The sequence below is a fragment of the Hyaena hyaena genome, unplaced genomic scaffold, assembly GCF_003009895.1.
Source record: "Hyaena hyaena isolate Hyena2069 unplaced genomic scaffold, ASM300989v1 scaffold_72, whole genome shotgun sequence".
NCBI lineage: Eukaryota > Metazoa > Chordata > Mammalia > Carnivora > Hyaenidae > Hyaena > Hyaena hyaena.
In genome coordinates, this window is record NW_024080703.1 from 2,831,134 (window position 1) to 2,852,405 (window position 21,272).

The 21,272-nt window shown below is 43.7% G+C and overlaps 1 protein-coding gene across 1 annotated transcript; it reads left to right on the top strand.

Annotated features, from left to right (window-relative positions):
• Nucleotides 1–19,886: 19,886 nt before the first annotated feature.
• Nucleotides 19,887–21,272, top strand: LOC120232367 (transforming acidic coiled-coil-containing protein 3-like). The gene is made up of 2 exons (XM_039233062.1): nt 19,887–20,815; nt 20,935–21,272. Exons 1-2 carry the CDS (start codon nt 19,887–19,889, stop codon nt 21,119–21,121), a joined length of 1,116 nt encoding a protein of 371 aa, XP_039088993.1. The 3' UTR covers nt 21,122–21,272.

Genomic DNA, 21,272 nt, shown 5'->3' on the forward strand with positions numbered 1-21,272 from the left:
TCATAGTGTTTTCCTTGATACCATTTAAGATGCGTGGCTTATCTACCATTTTTATTTGTGACATGAAAACTATAAAATTTTAGCCAACCAATATTCTTATGCTCTCTTATGTTTAGGTCTTTACAATTCTCTGAGTAATTGTCTGAAGCGTTGGTTATATTGTCAAATATTTAGCTAAACACAAACAAAAAATGTTTTCAAGTAAACATGTAGATAAAAAAGGTGTAAGATTACTTCTATAACTCTCCTTTACACCTCCAAACACCACAAAAACCACACACACTTTTTTAGTGTTTGTGGTATCATAGACAGCCCTCCTGAAGCAAGAGATAATATTAAAATAAGAAGAACACTACCCCTAAGTTCCCAGTTAATATAGAATTATAATCCTTGAACTTCCTGTCATTCAATATTTATTTTCAACACATTAATTGCTCGGGTGATCTTGGACCTCAGTAAACTCTATATATTTGATAAGTGAATGCAAGTTTTCATCTCAAGTTTAGATTTAAAATGGTTAAAATTTTTGAACTATGTTGGTTTTTCATGAAACGAGAAACAATATCAAACATTAAAAAGGGAAATAATTAAAAATATTTATTTCATTTCATTATCTAAGTGTTTGATCATGCTTGGTATTTACTAGGCATAATCAGAAGAGAATTTAGTGGATTGGGAAGGGAGAGCTAGAGAATGTAATTGTATTGCTTTTTAATACTTCAGTGCAAAAATAAGGTTCTGACAAGCTGGAAATTTACTTTCTGTTTTTAATTAAATGTTCTCAAAAGGCCAATAGAATGATAGTAAAATATAGTTGTTTTCTTTGCTGCTTCCTCTCACTGTACATGCCTTATTTCAGGCACTTAAATTTGGGCCCTATTGGAATGTAATACCTGAATGTGTTCCTTAGACTACGTTATGACAATATCTGGCATCAAAAACATGTACTTCAAAATGTAAAAATTATAGATATTTCAAATTAGAGGTAGTCATAATACAAATAAGGACCATTTAAAAGACACTTAGCATAACATATCTCAGTGGGTTAAAACAGTTATGACTTATGATGTAACAAAGCAGGCAATTCTAAATATAAAGAAATGCCTTAACAGTATTCAATATATTGCCAACATTAAGATTTTGAAAAACAAAGAGATAAGTAATGCTACAAATAATAATCAGTATAGTCTTGTGAAGCTGGCATTGGTATAAGTTGACTATCATATATTGAACACTTCTGAATTAGTTTCTTGCATTTTTAAAGAACTATTTTGCCAAAAATCTGCTCTGCAGGGAATTTGTATTGCCTTATCTTTCCATAATGGATTTTGAATAAAATATGAGTCCTACTTAAAATTCTGCCTCTTCTTTTAAGTCTAAGACAGTGATTGTTTGACTTCTTTTAAGTGGTAAATCTGTCAAATACAGATGCTTTTTCTTCTTAAGTTGCATATTACCCAGTTTAACACATGAAATGCTGGAAGGGGATACATTAAATGGTGATCTGTGTCCTACATTGAAATTAATCAGTGCATGGATTTATGAAAAGAAACTCTAATTTCTCTCAAGAGTTTGATAAAAGCTTTACAATGATTTTTGTAAAAGTAGGCCTTAGTACCTAATCAATTGTATTCAATAGTTAGATGTAAGAGAGGATAGAGTACCTACTGAATTACAACTTCCAATTTTTATTTCTGGAAGAAGTGATCCTGAAGAGATGAGAAAGTAACTTACTTTAAGCTTTATTTGCCCTCGTATTTGGCTGCCATAAATGTCCTTTCGTAAATGGCTTTAGGGTCTGTACTTTAAAAAAAGATCATGACTAAATTGAAAGGAAACTGGTGACTAAAAAGTTAGCTTTCTCATGAAAGAATGAAATACAAAAGACTGTTGAGTGTATCCAAGAAACATAATTAATATAAACCTGGCTCTTACAGGCAACGTTCATTTTAAAGTTTCATGTACTGTGAAATGATAAATGTCTATTCCGGACTCTGAATACTTTAACTTTCAAAATGTCCTATAGCTCTTTTTATCTGTCTCAGAAACAGAGGTTAGAATGTTATTTATTTGTGAGCTAGGCCTACAGCTGGTCAATATTTTTACTTCTTAATTTTATGGAATATTCTGAAATCATCACATAGTTATCTGAATTTGAAGTTTTGATTTTAGCACTTCACACACACACACACACACACACCGATCACCTAAACTAAAGATGTCAAGACTAACATTTGAGTTTAGTCATCCAGCTTTCGCTATTAGGGACCAGTTTACACCTAAAGTAATTTAAAGCTTGCATTTTAATGCAACTTCTCTAATAGAAGAATAGAAGAGATCTGGGTGGTTGGTTTTGGGTTTTTTTTTTTTTTTTTTTTTTGCCGTTCGGTTCGTGTAGAGCTGTCGTCTGTAAACCTAGACATATAAATAATCAACTGTCAATAATGACTTAAATGTTATTTCAAAATTTAAAGGTCAGTTAATACAGCGGTAGTAATAAAATAGCAGGGTTATAATGACCAAAGCTGACCCGCAAATGGGCATGCGCCGTCGGTGGTTCTCAGAGTGACTGGGTTCGAGGGCAGGGCGGCCGGCAGCCGGGCCGCTTCTTAGGCTCCAAGTTTGGGTGGCGCTTGTGATGTGTCCCGGGGGTCCGAGGGACGGGTGACACCCACCGTACTCTGCTGTTAGAGTTGGCCGGGCAAGGAGGACACAGAAGTCCGGGGGAACACGGGAGTGAATACATTTCCTTTTAGGTGCAAAACCCGTGCAGCGCCGACCCCCACGCCTAAGGACATTGCGGGGTTCGGTTACCGTTGCGGTGATCCCGACTCTCCGCCTTGACCTCACCAGCCCAGTCTGAGGAGCCCGTCGCTTCCACCCTCCAGCCACCCCACCGGTGCAGGACGCGGAAGCGGAGGCCCAGGGAAGTAGGGGGCGGCGCGGGGCCGCGCGGAACCCGACGGCGCTGGGCCCCCGCGCGGACGGCCGCGTCGCCGAGGCCGCCCTGCCCGGGGCAGCGCGAGGAGCCGGGCGCAGACGGGCCGCAGCCCCTGCCCGGCGGGCCTTCAGAGGCTCCGGGGTGGCGGGGGTCAGCGGGCCCGGACGCCGCGAACCCAGGGGCGGAATTCTCCAGCTTCAGCCCGGACTTAACTTGGAGCGAAGGCCAAGGTCAACTGCAAGTGAAGCGGCGAGCAGAGGGGTGCGAAGAAAGTGCACTTCGGATGCGTTTGGCACCTTCCCACGGACCGAGATCTGATTTGAAGGAAACCAGCAGTGCTGGGGGGGGGGGTTGGGGTTGGGGGTTCGGGGTGAGACGACCTGACTTTGTTTCCTGAGCCGCCTTCAGCTGCTCTAGAACTTAACCCCGAAGGAGCTTCGAGACACCGACCGCACCTAAAATCGCTGCGCCGCGCACCGCGAAGACCCGTGCCCCGGGGCCGCCACCTGGACGCGCGCTCCGAGGCGGGCGCTGGCTAGTCCTTCCCTCCGGACCCGCCCGGGGCTCCGGCCCGGCCACGACCGCGACCGCGTGGACGCTCTTCCGGCAGCCGGGAGAGGCCTGGCGGCCTGGGCCGGGCGCCGCGTCGGGCAGCCCGGGCTCCCGGCGGCGCTGGACGCCGCCCGCCGCCCCGCGCAGGTGGAGGTGGCTCCGCGGGCCGAGCTCCGTCGAGGAAGCCTCTACGTTCGGCCGCCGCTCCCCGCTGCCCCCCACCCCCCACGCCAGCGTGCGTGCGTCCCCCGCCTCCTCCCCACCGCTTTGGTTCGTCTTTTTCGGTTTCTTTCTTCGACGCCTCTCGGTTCCCCATCCCCGCGGCGGCACGCGCCCCCCGGCAAGCCCGTGGGCGGACCTGGCGGGGTCGGCGCGGCCCCGGGGGCTGCGGCGGGGACCCCTGCGTGGCGCGCGTGTCCGGCCCGGGGGGGCTGCGGCGGGGACCCCTGCGAGGCGCGCGTGGCCGCCCCGGGGACCGGGGCGAGGCGGACGCGCGGCTGAGAGGCGCGGGGGCGGGAGGTGCGCGGGGGGTCCCGGCCGGGGAGGGGGTCCCCGCGGGGACCCGGGGCGCAGGCGCTGGTCCCCGCCCGGGCCCTCCGTTCCTCCCCATCTGTCGGACCAGAGCTGCTGAAGCTGCAGAAATGTGCTGGCGCCTGTCCACCGGCTGCAAACAAAACCCAACGAAACGCGGCGAAGGGGAAAAGCGAATATGGCGCTGCCGAAAATGGAGCCTCGGCATCTAGAACGTCCTTCCTCCGCCGCCTCTCGCTTCGTCGATCTGGCCCCCGAGTCCTTCAACGTTACGCCCCCTTTGCGGTCCTCCGGGGACCGCCCACCCTCCACCGTTTCCCTGTTCTCCTTCCCAACCTCCTTTCCCTGCTATTCCTTCTCTTCTTTCCCTTCTCGGTTCCTCTTTCTCCATTTTGTGTCACAGGCGCTTTTCTTCTCAGTTCCCTTTCTGGGCTCGCACTCCCCCGCCCGTCTCACTTTAGTGTGTGTGTGTGTGAGAGCGCGAGCGAGCGAGCGTGAGTGTGTGTGTGTGTGTGTGTGTGTGTGTCAGGAGCGGTGCCGAGGGTAGGGATGGCGAGGCCAGGCGGTGGGTTGGTTTGGTAAAGAAAGGTTTTTTCTTGGGACCCCAGAATCTCCTGGAGAAAGTCGCGCGCTTGCCTGGCGGCGGCGGGGACCTTCGCCTCCTTGCGTCGCCCACGGCGCTGGCCTCGGACTCGCGCGACAGACACCGTCTCACCGACCGAGCGCCACCCGCCCAGGAGGAGGCTCAGGGCTGCTGCCGAAGTGAATATCTTTAAAAAGGAGGCTGGGGGGGTGGGGGGGGTGGGGGAGGCTTAGACTCAAGACTCTCGAATCTCGCTTTTGCAGCCTTCGAGGGCACGGCATGGTTTGGGTAGATATGGGATCTGAATCTCATTTTCCCAGGGGACTCTCAATGACAATTTTAAGAGAAGCCTGCAGAGGAGACAGCAACGTGAATCGTATTTGTCTTCTTTTGTTTTGAACAGAGGGAACCCACAGGCACTAAGGTAGTTATGTTTTTAAGGATAGACTTTTTTTTAGTAACTTTTTCTTTTACACTCAGAGCTGACTTTGATCCCTTAAAAAAAAAAAAAAAAGGATTGAACTCTTTGAGGAGTCTAATGCTTCTGAATACCTGTCGCCCCCAAATTGAGGTTCTCGCACGGTTTCTCTAGACGGTTTATGATTTTGAAGTTCAAGGTCTCTAAGCGCTGTTCAGTGAAAGAGTGAGAAATATGTTGCTACAGTATGGATAAAGCAGAAGGTGGTGTTTCCTGATTGTGCTTAACCTTCACCTTCGTAGTGGAGACGCCTGGATTCGGTTGGGTGTTTTTGGTTTTGGCTGGGAAGAATTTGCCTGGGTTCCCTGTAAGAAGCAGGGGACAGAAGGTTTGTCAAGTGAAAGACTTCAGTCAGTACAAATGTGAGAAGCAGTCTGACATCATTTTCTGACCTGAGTGCCTCTTTTAGTTTTAGTTAAAAAGATTAATCTACATTCAGTATTTGAAAACAAAATGATTTTGCTTCCCAGTACGTTTTTTAACCAACCGTATTTCACTTGGTTCGTATTTGCCAGTACATTCTCATGATCTTCTGGCCAGTTTTACCTCTTCGCTGTGGTCTGTCAGAACCACATCCTCCAGGGGAAAAAAAATTTAATCCCTTATGTGACTCTAATGCTCCTGGAATTATTTGAAAAGATCAAATTTTTATAAAGAGACTCTTTTTAAAAAATGTATTTGAAGGAATCTTAGAATGTTTCTTTTTTTAAAAAAAAATTACCTTCCTTGGTTTTCATTAATTGCTTTTGATTCAAGTTAGGTTATGCATCTTACTTTCAGATTATATCTCTGTGAAAGAAAGGAGAAAGGAAGCAGTTCTTGGCAAGGGCTAAACCACTGTAAGTAGGCCTTATTAAGAGCCTAAATCTGTAAATTGGTGCCCTCACAGTATGTTTATCAAATTGAGTTTAGCGTGTGTTTTCTTCTGACTAAAATAGTTGACTTACAAGTCTTATAAAAATAGGTTAAAACTTGTTTTAAATTCAGGTCCTACTTTGTTATGCTTTTCTCCTGGTAGATAAATAAGATGAATCCGGCTTGAAGAGTAGGTAGATTTTTTCCCCCAGACGAGATTTCTTAAAATGGGCAAAGTTAGGAACGTTATTAGTGCTCTTTAGTTTAACTGGAATGATTCAATACTTATACCATGTTAATCCTATTAAGATGTTATTTCCTGTTCAGGGGTGGGGGTTGGGGGGGATAAATCAAGGCACAACTCGGATTAATCTACATGGACCACTTTGTATATCCCCTAAGCAGTGGGGCCTAGAAAAAAGTGTGTTATCCAAAATAATATATATATTTTGAGTACCAGTAATGATCAGAGTTCACTGAGGTAATATATTAAGGAGGATATAGGTAAAACATGGAGTCTGTTGTTGAGGAGTTTATAGATTATAAAGGAGTAATTGATTCTTTATTTTCCTTCATTAGAAAAGTTCATATTGAAAAAAATAAAATTAGATCCTCACCTTACCCCACTCACAAATTAAATTTGAGACAGCCAAAAACCTATATTAAAAAAAATAGAACTTCAAAAATATCGGAGGGGTGCCTGGGTGGTTCAGTCAGTTAAGCATCCAACTCTTGATTTCTGCTCAAGCCATGATCTCATGGTTTGTGAAATCAAGCCCCATGTTGGGCTCTGGGCTACCAACTCGGGCCTTGGAACCTGTCTGTCTCTCCTCTGTCTCTCTCTCTCCTCTGTCTCTGTCTCTCCATGCTGGTGAGTGCTGTCTCTCTCTCTCTCAAAATAAATAAACATTAAAGAAGAGGTATTAGAATGTAATACAGAAGAATATCTTCATGACCTTGGAGTAAGGAAAGATTAGAATGCACAATCTATAAATGAAATGATAATATTTACATACTATATAAGTAAAAGTATAGCACTACTAACAGGAAGGATACATACTGACTTCAAAAAAAGTGATTTTGGGGCGCCTGAGTGACTCAGTCGGTTAAGCGTCCAACTTCTGCTCAGGTCATGATCTCGTGGGTTCGTGGGTTCGAGCCCCGCATCGGGTTCCGAGCTCAGAGTCTGGAGCCTGTTTCGGATTCCTTTTCTCCCTCTCTCTCTCTGCCCCTACCCCGCTCATGCTCTGTCTCTCTCTGTCTCAAAAATAAATAAACTATAAAAAAAAATTTAAAACAGTGATTTCTTCTCAGGGAGAAGGAAAGAAGGAAGGAAGGGAAGAAGTTCAAAGGGGGTGTCTCATTTTTAACCAGTCAGAGGCAACAGTTGCAAAATGTTAACCCTTTTTGTTCTTTGAACTTTTTATAAGCTTGTTACAATTCATTTAAATTCTCTCACATCAGTCCCTAATCCAAAAAACAAACAATGGCACATTTCTTTTCCTCAGCTCATTATAATCCTTGTAAGGTGGCGTTCGCATGTATGGCAACAAGGTACACATCATTCCCCAGTGTTTTTTCCTGTACAGTCTTTGAATGGAATGTGATGTTCACAGCCGAGATTTCCCCCTCATACGGTGTTTCTCTGTTGTAAGCTTGTTTTCTGAGTAGATTTAGTGGGAAGAGAGATACTTGTTTGAAACTATGATGCAGTATATAAGCATTTATTCTTATGTGATGAAATCACTAAACATGTTTTTTAAAAGTGGCAAATTAAAAACCCTCCATACCGTTATAGAAACACTCTTTTCACACACACAAAAAATTCATTTATTTGAGTCATCTCCAAACCCAGTGTGGGGCTCGATCTCACAACCTCAAGATCAAGGGTTGTGTGCTCCTCTGACTGAGTCAGCCAGGTGCCCCACTATAGAAATACTCTTGAAAAAAATCTAACGATTCAGGCCTACCATGCAAAATGTATTACTTAGGCATGTCTAGTGTTTTGTATAGATTAAATATCAGGAATTGGTATTTTGGAAGTATATGTGGGGTCTCATCCTCTCATTTGATATGACGGGAGTTCATAGAATGTTTATTTCTACCATTGGTACTTTTCATTAACAGAAGTTGTGTTTACTTGTAACTTCCTCAGGGACTATTCATATCTTGGCAGCACTGAAATGATGTAACATTTCATTAGCTTTGAGACCTTAATGTTTGTATTAGGTCGGCAAGCTTCGTGAAGCAACATGGTTATTGTTTGGCTTACTCATGCGTGAACTGAGGGGGTTTTCACACCAACTGAGTCACACAGTGGGCATTGCCAATACAATCATGTCAAATAAAGGTCAGAAAGTTAGACAAAGAGAAGCATCACTCTTTGGCACACGTGGGTCCTGCTAATTTTGCCAAAGTCCTCTTCTGAAAGTTAAAACTCCTCAGAAACCTTCTATGGCTCCCTATTGGCAACAAAATCGCAGCCCAAGTCTCTTTTCTGGTATCAGAAGTCCCTGTAGCCTCATTTCATTTGCATTTCCAGCCTCATTTCCAAATACTCCTAAACAATCTCTATGTTCCATAGCTGACAAACTGTATTATTTGTAGCATGTCCATTAGAGTGATCTGTACTTCCTGCCTCTCTGTATCAATAAGAGTGTAACTGAAAACCCAGCTAAAATAGACGTTTATTTTTCTATGTGACAAGAAGTCAGAGAGTTGCTGGCGTTTTCTCAGGTTCAGCGATGCAGAGGTCAGCATGACCTTCACTTCATGGTTGCAAAATGGCTGCCACAAATACAGGAATCACATCTTCACCCTGGGTTCAAAGGCGGGAAGGCAGACAGAAAGTTTATTCTTCATGAGCTTTTCTCAAGGAGGGAAACTGTTTTCCAAAATCTTGGAAACACTAAGGGAGTTCCCCTTACATCTCATGAACCAGCACTTGACCGTATTATCATCCCTAGTTTAGGGGCTGGGCCCATCTCTCTACACCAAAGGGAATCTTCTCGAGGCCTAAAGAAAACTGGAATTCTGCTTAGCAAGGAATAAATGGGGAAATGACTATTGGGGACGCAGTAAACAAATCTCCCAGTTTGTTCCTCAACACCTGTAAACCAGCTTGTCCCTGTCACTCTCATGAAGCATCTTTAATTAATATCATCAATGACTTTTAGATGTTTTCATCCATATTTGTTTTTCTAACTTACCACTTTTTGTGGTTCTCAACCACACCCTCCCTATAATATATTCCTTCATCAAATATCCATTCTTTTCCTCAGTATAGTGGTGAGTATCCCCCTCCACCCCCATCATCAAATATCCACTCATCACTTAACGTCGTATCAGGCACTCTGCTAGGTGAAGAGAATATAGAAATGAATCATACATAGTCTTGGCCCTCCACAAGTTTATGGTCTAGCGAAGGAGACAGATGAACAAATAAGTGCGAAAGAATCTCTGATTGAATGAAATAAAATAAAGCACAAAGAAAGGAACAGTCATTTATGCCACTCAGGTGCCATGCTTCTTTTCAGAGAAGGGAAGGAAGGGGTCATACAGCCGTCAACAAAGACTATCTCACTGTTGCCTGTTATCCACCCTAGAAAAATACAGATCTCTACAGAAACTGGGGAGCAGCGTATGCACCAAGGGAGGGCTGCCTCTTCTCTTGCTCTGAGAAATACAAATAGAATTCCGAATTATAGCCAGTCAATTGTTTCGATCCCTTTCCTCCCCTCCTTCCCTCCCCCCACCCACTCCTCCTTCCCCTTCCCTCCCCTCCCCTTCCTGCCCCTTCCTTCCTCTTTCCTCCCCTTCCCTTCCCTCCTCTACCTTCCCCTCCCCTCCCCTCCCCCCACTCTCCTCTCTTTTGTTTCCCCCTAACTTCTAATAGTCCAACACCTACAGAATGGACCCAGTATAGGGTTTATGGAGTGACATCCCTGATTTATTTACTTCATTCTGTGTTCTGTTGAGGGGAAGAGCTCTCATTCTTAGACCCTGGAGAGACCACGTCTCAACTCTCTTGATGTCAGAGCCTAATCATTCGGGGTGGCAGGAAGGACACGTGGGGAGAGGCAAGCCTGTCTGCGGGGTTGTAGAGCAGGGCTGGGGGGAAGGAAGGGCATGGCCGGGAGAGACATGAGGCTGGAGAGATGGGTAGGGGCCCCTTCCTGCTGTGCTGAGGGCTTGAACACATTTGGTAGGTCATAGGTTCCCAAACTTTCTCGGTTCATTGTACCTTTAGTGTCTCCATAATTTTTTCATGATGTCTTAGGCCAAAGGAAATACCCAACAGTTCTCTTCATCAGGTAGCTATGTCCAAACAACATAGTAGTGGTAGTTTGTATGGTGTCTAACAGATGGTGCTGTGCTTCCCTCAAAAACTAAAAACATCCTGCTGTAACCCCGTGAGTTCACCATGGCACTCTAGGGTGACTTGTGTGCAGTTTGGGAACCATGATACAGGTTAACAGATTTTTTTCATTTGGTGAATTAAGTATTTGTTTTTGTATTTTAGAAAGATCACTCTTTCACATGTATTGCAGGATTAATTGGAGTAAAGTCATGATGGGCGGTAGGGGGGACCATGGCTTAATGGCCATTTAGGAAAGGAATGGTCAGGATGTAAAATGAGGTGAACGAATGAGAATGTTATTGGATCTAAAATACGTTATGGTGGTGGAATAGATGGTCTTGCCTTGTCAGTTGCTTTTGGGAGAGAGAAAGAGACAGGGTGATTCCTAGATGGTAAGGTTGGATTCAAAGGGTACATGATAGTAGGGATATAGGAAGAAAAGCGCGTCTTTAGGAGGAAGAGTTCCTATTTTCATTTCGTCGTTGAATTCGAGATGTCTGTAAGGACGAGAAGGCTATGTCGTGTTGGACCTCAGGAACAGGTCTGGAAAAGAAATAGACATCGATAAGCTATCAATATAGAGAGATGACAGCATGAGAGTAAATGAGGTTCCTCTGGATGAGACTTAGACGAGACCAGAAGAAGCATGCCCATATTTAGAGCCCACAGAGGAAGAAGGTTCTGCAAAGGAGCCAGAACGAGGCGAGGTATCACGAAGCTTGTGTAAGGCAGTGTTGCCAGGAAGCCGGGGCTCTTCCCTTACTATTGTTCTGTTGTATTAGGCATCACGGTTTATCTTTTTTCTGTGTGTGTGTGTGTGTGTGTGTGTGTGTGTGTGTGTGTTTGCGGTGCTAAGTAGAGCCTCACAGAGGCAGAATCACAGAGAAGCATGCATGGGCTTCATTCTGCAGCGGAGACTGTGGGGGTTGGGGTGGGCGGGCGAGGGGCGAGGGGAGGGGAGCCGCACGTGACGAAAGGAAGGTTCTGCAGTGGCACCTCAGGCACATGTCCAAGGAGCTGCCTTCTCCGATCCCCCAGGAAAGAAGCACCGTTTTGATGCCTGCATTTTAAGAAAAAAATAAAGCAACGGTCTGTTTGCAGAATCAAATGCAAGACAGTGACGAAATAGGGGCTGAAGAAAGCCCCTGCAGTCTGACAATTTGGAGGGTTGTGGTGACTTATTTAAATACGTTTTTGCAGAAGGAGGAGGCAGAAACCGGAGCTCAGGGAAAAGCAAAGGAGACAGTCATGTAAACAAGTAACAACAATGTAATGTAATAAGATATGTTTTATAGCAACAGGGTAATCTTCTCCTACTTCTATATTTACTACCCCCCTTCTTATCAGTGCCTGTCACTAGTAGAATGATTTCTGACGGCTCTGAAATGTCTGTCCCCAGGGTTCTGTTCTAGTTCCTTTTTTCTCTCTGCTTGCATTTCCTAAGCAATTCCATCCAGTCTTAGGACTTTAACCAGTAACCACAGCCCCACGATTTCTCAGTTTATATTTCCTTTCTTTTTTTTTTTAGTCTATCTTTATTTCTTTTGAGAGATAGAGACAGAAAGCAAGTGGGGGAGGGGCAGAGAGAGGGAGAGAGAGAATCCCAACCAGGCAGACAGCGAAGAGCCCGATGTAGGGCTCTAACTCACAAACCATGAGGTCATGACCTGAGCCAAAGCCAAGAGTCAGATACTTTAACTGACTGACCCACCCACGTGCTCCTCTCAATTTATGTTTCTAGTTCCCTGACTTTCTGAGCTTGAGTTCTACATTTCCAGTACTGGGCACATGCTAGGTATTCAATCAATGTATACTAATTAACTTAAAAGTTGATCCTAAATACATTGATGACAGAGAAGTAAATTTAAATATCAAGTCACTGCATTTTACATGGTGAGTGGGGGTGGGGGGAGTGTTTCCTGCCAAATTTGTCATAAATTTTCAGTAATTAACTGGAAGCCACGTGACAGTTTCAGCATGGGAATTAGGTTAGATCCAGCCAGTCACAGTGAATTAATAGGTTAAAATACGCAGATTTGCAAATCAGAATGGAGGTTCTGTTGCTAATTTTGGGCAATTTAGCTAATCCTCTGTGCTTCATTAACAATCCAAAGGCACATTTCTGTTTCCTGTTTTTACTTATTTTTACTGAGATGTAGTTCACATACTACAAAACTCCCTCCTTTTAAAGTGTACAGTTCAGTGTACTTACAGAGTTGTGTAGCCACCACTATGAATTCCAGATCCTTTTCATCACCTCCAGAAGAAACCCCAAGCCTTTCTCCATCACATCCCATTCCTCCCTACCCCCACTTTCTGTCTTCTCCTTTCTGTCTCTACTGTTTTGCTTATTCTAGACATTTCAGATAAAAGGAATCATACACTATGTGGTCTTCTGTGTCAGGCTTCTTCCCCTTAGCATTTGTATTAATTTTTAAAAAATGTTAAAAAATGTTTCTTAATTTTTGGGAGACGGAGAGCAAGCAAGGGAAGGCGCAGAGAGAGAAGGAGACACAGAATCTGAAGCAGGCTCCAGGCTCTGAGCTGTCAGCACCTACATGGGGCTTGAACCCACAAACCGCAAGATCATGACCTGAGCCAAAGTCGGATACTTAACCGACTGAACCACCCAGGCACCACTCGCTTAGCATAAAATAAACAAACAAACCTTAGCGTAAAGTGTTCAAGGTTCGTTCGTCTTACAGCATGTGTCAGTACCTCATTCCTGATTATGGTTAAATCGTATCCCATTCACTGGACATACCGCATTTTGTGGATCAGTTCATCAATTGATGGACTAGGTTATTTCCACTTTTTAGCTATTAAGAACATTACTGTGCAAGCTTTTGTGTGGCTGTTTCCAGTCATCTAGGAGTGGACTTGCTGTGTCAGATGGTGACTCTGTGTTTGACATTTTGAGGCACCACCAAACTGTTTTCCTCAGTGCCTGCGTCACTAGACGTTCCCACCAGCAATGTTTAAAGGCTCCGGCTTCTCCGCATCCTCATCAACACTTGTTCTTGTTCGTCTCTTTTATCATTGTCATGTTTGTAGATATGAAGTGATAGCTCACTGTGGTTTGATTTGCATTTTCCTGGTGACTAATGATATTGAGCAGTTTTCTCACGTGTCTGTTGGCCAGTTGTATATCTTTTTTGGAGGAATGTCTATGAATCCTTTCCCAGTTTTAAATTGGGTTCTTCTTCTTTCTTTTTTTTTCTGAGGTGGTTTTTTTAAAATTTTTTAAATTTATTTCTGAGAGAGAGAGACAGCGTGAGCAGGGGAGGGTCAGAGAGAGAGGGAGATACAGAATCTGAAGCAGGCCCCAGGCTCTGAGCTTAGCCATCAGCATAGAGCCCGACATGGGGCTCGAACCCATGAACCGTGAGATCATGACCTGAGCTGAAGTCGGACACTTAACCAACTGAGCCACCCAGGCACCCCTTTTTCTTTTTATTTAAAATAATTTTTAATGTTTATTTATTTTTGAGAGAGAGAGAGAGCGTGAGTGGGGGAGGGGTAGAGAGAGAGGAAGACACAGAATCTGAAGCAGCCTCCAGGCTCTGAGCTGTCAGCACAGAGCCTGACATGGAGCTCCAACTCATGAACTGAGAGATCATGACCTGAGCTGACGTCAGACACTTAACCAACTGAGCCACCCAGGTGCCCCTATTTTTCTATTTATTAATGCACTGTAAGGGTTCTTTATATATCCAGATGTTAAACCCTTATCAGATATATGATTTGCAAATATTTTCTCCTATTTTGTGAGTTTTATTTTCCACTTTCTTTTTTTAAAAATGTTTATTTATTTTTGAGAGAGGGAGAGAGACAAAGCACGAGCAGGGGAGGGCCAGAGAGAGGGGAGACACAGAATTGGAACAAGGTTCCAGGCTCCGAGCACAGAGAGCCTGACGCGGGGCTCAAACCCATGAACTATGAGATCAAGACTTGAGCCAAAGTCAAGAGTTGGACCCTTAACTGACTGAGCTCCCCAGGTGCCCCCCTGCCTTCTTGATAGAGTCCTTTGAAGCACAAAATTTTTAAAATTTTGGTGACATTCAATTTATCTACTTTTTCTTTCATTGCTTGTGCCTTTTTTAAAAAAGAAATTATTGCTTAATCCAAGGTTATAACAAACTATGGCCATTTTTTTCCTACCAGCTTTAGCTCTTACATTAATGTCCTTTTAAAATTTTATGTTTTAAAGTAGGCTTCACACCCAATATGGGACTTGAATTCATGACCCTGAGATTCAGAGTCATATGTTCTACCAACTGAACCAGCCAGGGGCCCCACGTTAATGTGTTTAATCCATTTTGAGTTCATTTTTTACATATGGTGTGAGTTGGGGATCCAACTTCATTCTTTTTCCCGTGGATATGTAATTGTCCCATTTGTTGAAAAGACTATTTTGTCCCTATTGAATTGTGTTTGCATTCTTGTTGAGAAGCATTTGGCCACAGATTATGGGTTCTCAATTCCATTTCATTGATCTTTATGTCTATGCCCTTGCCAGCAACACAGCTACAATTCCATAACAGTGAAGTGTACTGCATTGAAGAAATTCTTATTGTCAAATTCCTTGGTAATTCAAGGGATTGCGAGTCTGGATTTTCTTTCATAACTTTTTAAAAAGAATTCTTCATGTCAGAGTCTCCCATGTAAACTAACTAAATTGTATGCATAAATCTAAATTTAAATGCTCACTGGCAGGGAACTTTTATATAATTCTACTTATGTTGATGACGTGGGCTTTGGCAATCTCTTTTCTCTGTGTATTCTGTGAAGCAGTTAAAAAGGCAATTATAGGGAGGCCTGGCTGGCTCAGTCGGTAGAGCATGTGACTCTCGATTCAAGGCACGAGTTCAAGCCCCACGTTGGGTGTGGAGCCTTCTTTAAAAACAGAAAAGTCAATTATGAATTGAAATATTCAAATTCCTAGCATTAGGACACTTAATATTTAACTTAGAAGCTAGGATTTCACTTCACACAAAACCCTTCAAATGATTAATTTTTGAAAAAATACTTTATTTATTTACCCTATGGATTGACACTAAGAATTTAAAATAGCTTTACTCTAAATGCAAGAATTCTCAAAAGCTAAAAATCTCAGCTCTAGCATAGTAGAATCTGCTGAGTCAATTGTAGTTTCTGTACTTCTGTCATTGATACACTTCACAGAAAAAAAAAACAAAAACAACACAGTATAAGCAGTAGCCCCTAGGTAGAGGAGATATGAGAGCAAGGAGAATCTCACACGAAGGTGAAAAAAATAATTCTTTTGGACTGCCATCAACAGGTGTATTGGATTCTTTAATTTTTTTTTTATGTCTTTATTTTGAGAGACAGAGAGCGAGCAGGGGATTGGCAGAGAGAGAGGGAGACACAGAATCTGAAATAGGCTCCAGGCTCTGAGCTGTCAGCACAGAGCCTGATGTCGGGCTCGAACCCACAAACCATAAGATCATGACCTGAGCTGAAGTCGGACACTCAACCAACTGAGCCACCCAGGCACCCTGGATTCTTTAAAGACAACTTTTGAAGAAGTTAAGGAAAGATCTTTTTTTCTTAAGATTAAGGAAAGGCTTTTTCCCCCGAGTAAAAAGATCACAAGTTCTTTTTTTGTTTTTACAAAGGGGAGCACTTGGCATAATGTGTCTGTTGAAATTACTGGTGGAATTGTGCATCGATCCCCTGTTATCTCTGAGAGGATTTTTTATCTCTGCGATTATTTAGACAGTGCTAATTCTTGGGAAAATCTCTGCTTGCTGTGTTTCATTGGTCATGCTTAAGAACTGTGCGATAGTTAATTTTATGTGCCAGTTTGACTGGGCTAAGGGAAGCCCAGATAAGCTGTTAAAACATTGTTTCTGGGTGTGTCTGTGTGGTTGTTTCTAGAGGAGATTAACATTTGAATCAGTAGACTGAGTAAAGAAAATCCCCCTCACCAATGTGGGCTGGCATCATCCATCTGCTGAGGGCCTGACGGGAACAAAATGGCAGAGGAAGGGGAAATTTGCTTTCTCCCTCGGCTGAGAGAGCCATCTCAGCCCTTAGACTTTGGCAGCCCTGGTTCGTAGAGCCTTTGCCTCTGGACTGGAATCACCAGCCTTCTGGGTCTCCAGCTTGCAGACGGCAGCTTGTGGGACTCCTCAGCCCGAGAGCCGATCCTTCATGATAAATCTCTTTCTATGTATCTCTGTATGTATTCTATTAGCTCTGTTTCTCTGGAGAATCCTAATACAGACTGTGAGAGGCAACCCAGGATAAGAGGAGGCACACTTGGTTCCGCCTTGACACATCCCAGCCATTCTAGGGGAGTCTTAGGATTGCAGCCTTAGAAATTCAAGTTTATCTGTTCACCAGGGGGCTAACAGGTGTGTAAGGCTTGATTCTTCATAAGCAAGTATAAGGAGGATTTGGTTTTTGAACTGCAACACTCAATGACCATCCATCTTGGGTTGCGTCTTACTGAAGAATCAGAGCCAATTCTGTGCGATGGTTACTCCCTTTTCTGGTGGGTGTTTCTCAAGAAGTGCCAGATCAGAATTATTTAGTGAATATGTAACTGAAACAGACAAAAAAGATACAGTTCAGGGATTCCTAAATAAAAATGTAAACTACTATTTCAAGAATCTTTCTGTTTAAATGGTTGAGACCATATTTATGGTATGATGTGGAGGGATACTGAAAAGTTCCATTTCTGCCAAACTCATGATAACGTCACCTGTCTTTGTGCTTGTTTTAGCCTATTTTATTTTATTTTATTTTATTTTATTTTATTTTATTTTACCAGTGTTTCCAATTGATGTTACAATGGCCAGTTTACCAAATGTGTCAGAGGGAGCAAAAGCACCTAACCTGAATCTAATCATGAGAAAACACCAGATAACCTGACAATTAGAGACATTTTACAAAATAGCTGACCTGGACTCTTCAGAAATATCAGCACCATGATGTGCAGCAGAGAGAAAGAGGGACGGACTCAGGAACAGTTGCAGATTTAAAAAGACTAAAGACATGGCAATCGAATGCAAATCATGATCTTGAAATTTCTTTTGCAATAAAGGACCTTATGGAAACAATTGGTGAAAGCTGAATAAGGCCTATATATTATGGCCTAACCCTGCTAAACATGAATCAATGTGAAAATGCCAACTTTGAACATTGTACTGTGGCCATGTAATAAAATTCCTTCATTTTAGGAAATGCACTGAAGTATTGAGGGGTTCTTGTGTCTGCAGCTTAGTCTTAAACAGATGAGGAAAAAAAATATTGAGAGAAAGCAAGAGAACAGGGTAAAGTCAATGTAGTAAGATAGTAACATTTGGAAAATTCAGCCAAATTCTTCCTGCCACTCTTGCAACTTTTATTTAGGTCTGAAACTCTGTCAAATAATTTTTTAATTAATGGGAGACTTCAGAGTTTCCAAATTGTTAAAAATAAGTTCAACTAGAAGTACAAGATTTATTGTGTAATTAAAAAAAAAATAGAGGCAGCATAGCGAGGTGGCTAAGAAGGTGATGTGGAGAAAAGTGTCCTGATTCGAATCTTTGCTCTGTCACTTACAATACTGTGATTTTGGGTAAGTTATTTAAGTTCTGAGTTTTCCTGTCTGTTAAACAGTGATAATAATAATGGAACCTACCTGACAAGATTCATATAAAAAACAAACTAGTAAATATTTGCAAGGGCCTTCATGGAGCCCCTGACCCAAAGTACTGTGCAGGTGTTTGTTAAATGAATGCATTTAGAAATAGCACATTAGCCTTCATGGTACAAACTCACCTTTAAGGATACCAGTATATATTTTTTTAACTTTAAAAGCTTTAAAATTTAAAAAAGCTTTTCCAGAAACAGCTGATTTGGATTCTTATTATCTCTTCCTGAACCAGTGTCAGATTCCTGTCATGTCCTTTGATAATCTCTTATACAAATTTTCGGTCTGCTTCATTATTAGGAATCTGTAAAGTCTGCTTACAAAAATATTTAATACAGTTCACTCATTTTCACTATTATTTTCAATTATCCACTTTACTTATCTAACAACTAAGTCAAATGCTACAAGAGGCATAAAGATGGATCCTATTTCTTTCTGTTTTTTAAGTTTTTATTTAGTTATTTTGAGACGAAGACAGAGAACCAGCAGGGGAGGGACAGAGAGAGAGAGAGAGAGAGAGAGAGAGAGAGAGAGAGAGGGAATCCCAAGCAGGCTCCATGCTGTCAACACAGAGCCCAATGCAGGGCTCAAACTCAGCAACTGTGAGATCATGACCTGAGCTGCAGACAAGAGTCAGACGCTAACTGACTGAACCACTCAGGTGCCCCAAATGGATTACTTTTATGAGCTCGAGGACTGTATGAAAGGGACATTAAGTGCTAGATGGTTTACAAGGCGGAAAGATTATATCTAGTTTGAAGGAGCAGGAAAGGTTTCATAGAGGAAAACCTTCACTTTATGAGCCTGAAGAAAGCATAAAGCTTACATAGGCAACATGGCTGAGGGCGGGTATTCTCCGTAAAGGGATGAGCAAAAGCAGAGCACGGCAACTGGGATCAGCAAGTGGTACCTGGGGGAGATCGTCTGAAGTTTTGTGTTTTTTTTAACAAATAGTTTATTGTCAAGTTGGTTTCCATATAACACCCAGTGCTCATCCCCACAAGCGCCCTCCTGCATGCCCATGGAAATCATCTGAAGTTTAAATAGATTTAGAATTTAAATTTTAAACCACTGTAAGCCTTAGTTTTCTTATCCATAATTTTACAGAGTAGATGATAGATAAATATAATGAACGTGATTGACAGTAAATGCTGATTTAATGTTATTATTTTGGGCGCCCAGTTATTGGAGATGAGCTGTATGTCAGGAAATAGGTACATAGGATATATTGGGTTAACACTGAATGGTGGGAATGAGCGTGCAAAGAAGACGAAGTGAAAGTTGAGACAAGTTATGAAGGTATAATCTGTGACTTTGGGACCAACCAAAGGGAAGAAATTAAAGACGGAAAACCGAGATGAAGTCAAGGTTTCAACTTGGCTGTTGGAAGAGTAGAAGTGTCCTAACAGGGCCACCAGCTACCTTGTCAAGGGCCAGAAACTCATAACCTCATCCCTCATGATCGCTGGACAATGGGCTAGTACTTTATTCATGTCATCACATATTTGAAAAATATCCTTTTCATAGGTCCCTACTTTGAGTATATGAGAGCACACACCATTTACATATTCTAGGATGAATCGTTTTGTAATACTGCAAAATCTTTTTAAAAAAATTTTTTAAATGTTTATTTTTGAGAGAGAGAGAGAATGTGAGCAGAAGAGGGGCAGAGAGAGGAAGATACAGAATCTGAAGCAGGCTCTAGGCTGAGTTTCAGCATAGAGCCCAATGCGGGGCTTGAACTCACAAACCGTGAAATCATGTGCTGAAGTTGGACGCTTAACCAATGCCCCCAAAATATTTTTTTTTTCAACTATGGATTTATTTGAACTCGCTCTGTGTATATATAAATATGTATACATACATACATACATACATAAATGTATATAAATAGATAGATAGATAGATGCTGTGGTTCACAGCATGCCTTCGGCCTCGGGGAATGACATACTCGTGGCACAGACTGCGGCAGGGACCCCGGGCACAGCGGGCAAGGAGGGAGCTCCGGGCCACGCCGCTGCGTCAGCGCCACCCCCCCCTCCACCCGGGCCGGAGCCCCCCTCGGACCTGGATGAGGAGCACTTCCGAGACCCAGCGGAGGTTCTAGGCACAGGGGCTGACGTGGATTATCTGGAGCAGTTCGGGAGTTCTTCGTTTAAGGAGTCAGCCCTGAGGAAACAGTCCTTGTACCTCAAGTTTGACCCACTCCTGAAGGATAGCCCTCAGAGACCTGTGCCCATGGCCCCGGACACCAGCAGCGCACAGGACGTGGCCCCGCCGTCCTCAGGAAGCCCACCGGAGGCGAAGCTGCTGGAGCTGGACTTCCTGGGAGGCCTGGGCGCTCCCGTGCTGGACGCCACTCCATGTGTCTTCCGGCCTGGGAGTCCCCTGCTTCCCATGGGGCCAATCGTGGACTCCATCGTGGAGGTGCCTCAGTATAGCCAGAAGGACCTGGACACCGCGGTAGAAGCAGCACGACAGGAGAACGTGTTGCTGAGGAGCAGGTGTGAGACGCTCCACGCAAAGAACCTGGAGATGGGGAAGATAATGGACGGGTTCGAGGGGATCGTGTACCAGGCGATGGAGGAGGCTCAGAAACAGAAAGAGCTCGCAAAAGCTGAAATCCAGAAGATTCTGAAGGAAAAAGACCAGCTGACTGCAGACCTGAGCTCCATGGAAAAGTCTTTCTCTGACCTGTTTAAGCGATTCGAGAAACAGAAGGAGGTGATCGAGGGGTACCGCACGAATGAAGAGTCGCTGAAGAAGTGTGTGGAGGATTACATCGCGAGAATTGAAAAGGAAGGCCAGAGGTACCAGGCCCTGAAGGCCCACGCGGAGGAGAAGCTCCAGCTGTGAGTACTGAGGGGGGTGGGCAGTGGGGCTGGGTGAAGAAAAGTCTAGCAATCCTGGGGAGGGAGGCCCCCAACACCCCCATCCTGGACCATCTCAGCCCCGCCCTTTGCGTCTCCAGTGCCAACGAGGAGATCGCCCAGGTGCGCAGCAAGGCCCAGGCAGAGGCCCTGGCCTTCCAGGCCAGCCTGAGGAAGGAGCAGATGCGCATCCAGTCCCTGGAGAAGGCCGTTGAGCAAAAGACTAAGGAAAACGAAGAACTGACCCGAATCTGTGATGACCTCATCTCCAAGATGGAGAAGATCTGACAAGGAGGCCCCTCTCCAGCACCCCGCCCTGTCTGTCTGTCTGTCTGTCTGTCTGAAAGGTTTCATGTTCTTTCTTTTTTTCTTAACCTTAGCTCATTTTTAAACTAGATCACTTTAACAAGAAGACTAAATAAAGTTTCCTTTCGGTTCA

Excerpts from the sequence above, each read along its gene's own strand:
- LOC120232367 (XM_039233062.1), top strand. The coding sequence starts at position 19,887 with ATGCCTTCGGCCTCGGGGAATGACATACTCGTGGCACAGACTGCGGCA. Across the intron at positions 20,816-20,934 it reads GCGGAGGAGAAGCTCCAGCT|TGCCAACGAGGAGATCGCCC; the intron begins GTGAGTACTGAG and ends TTGCGTCTCCAG.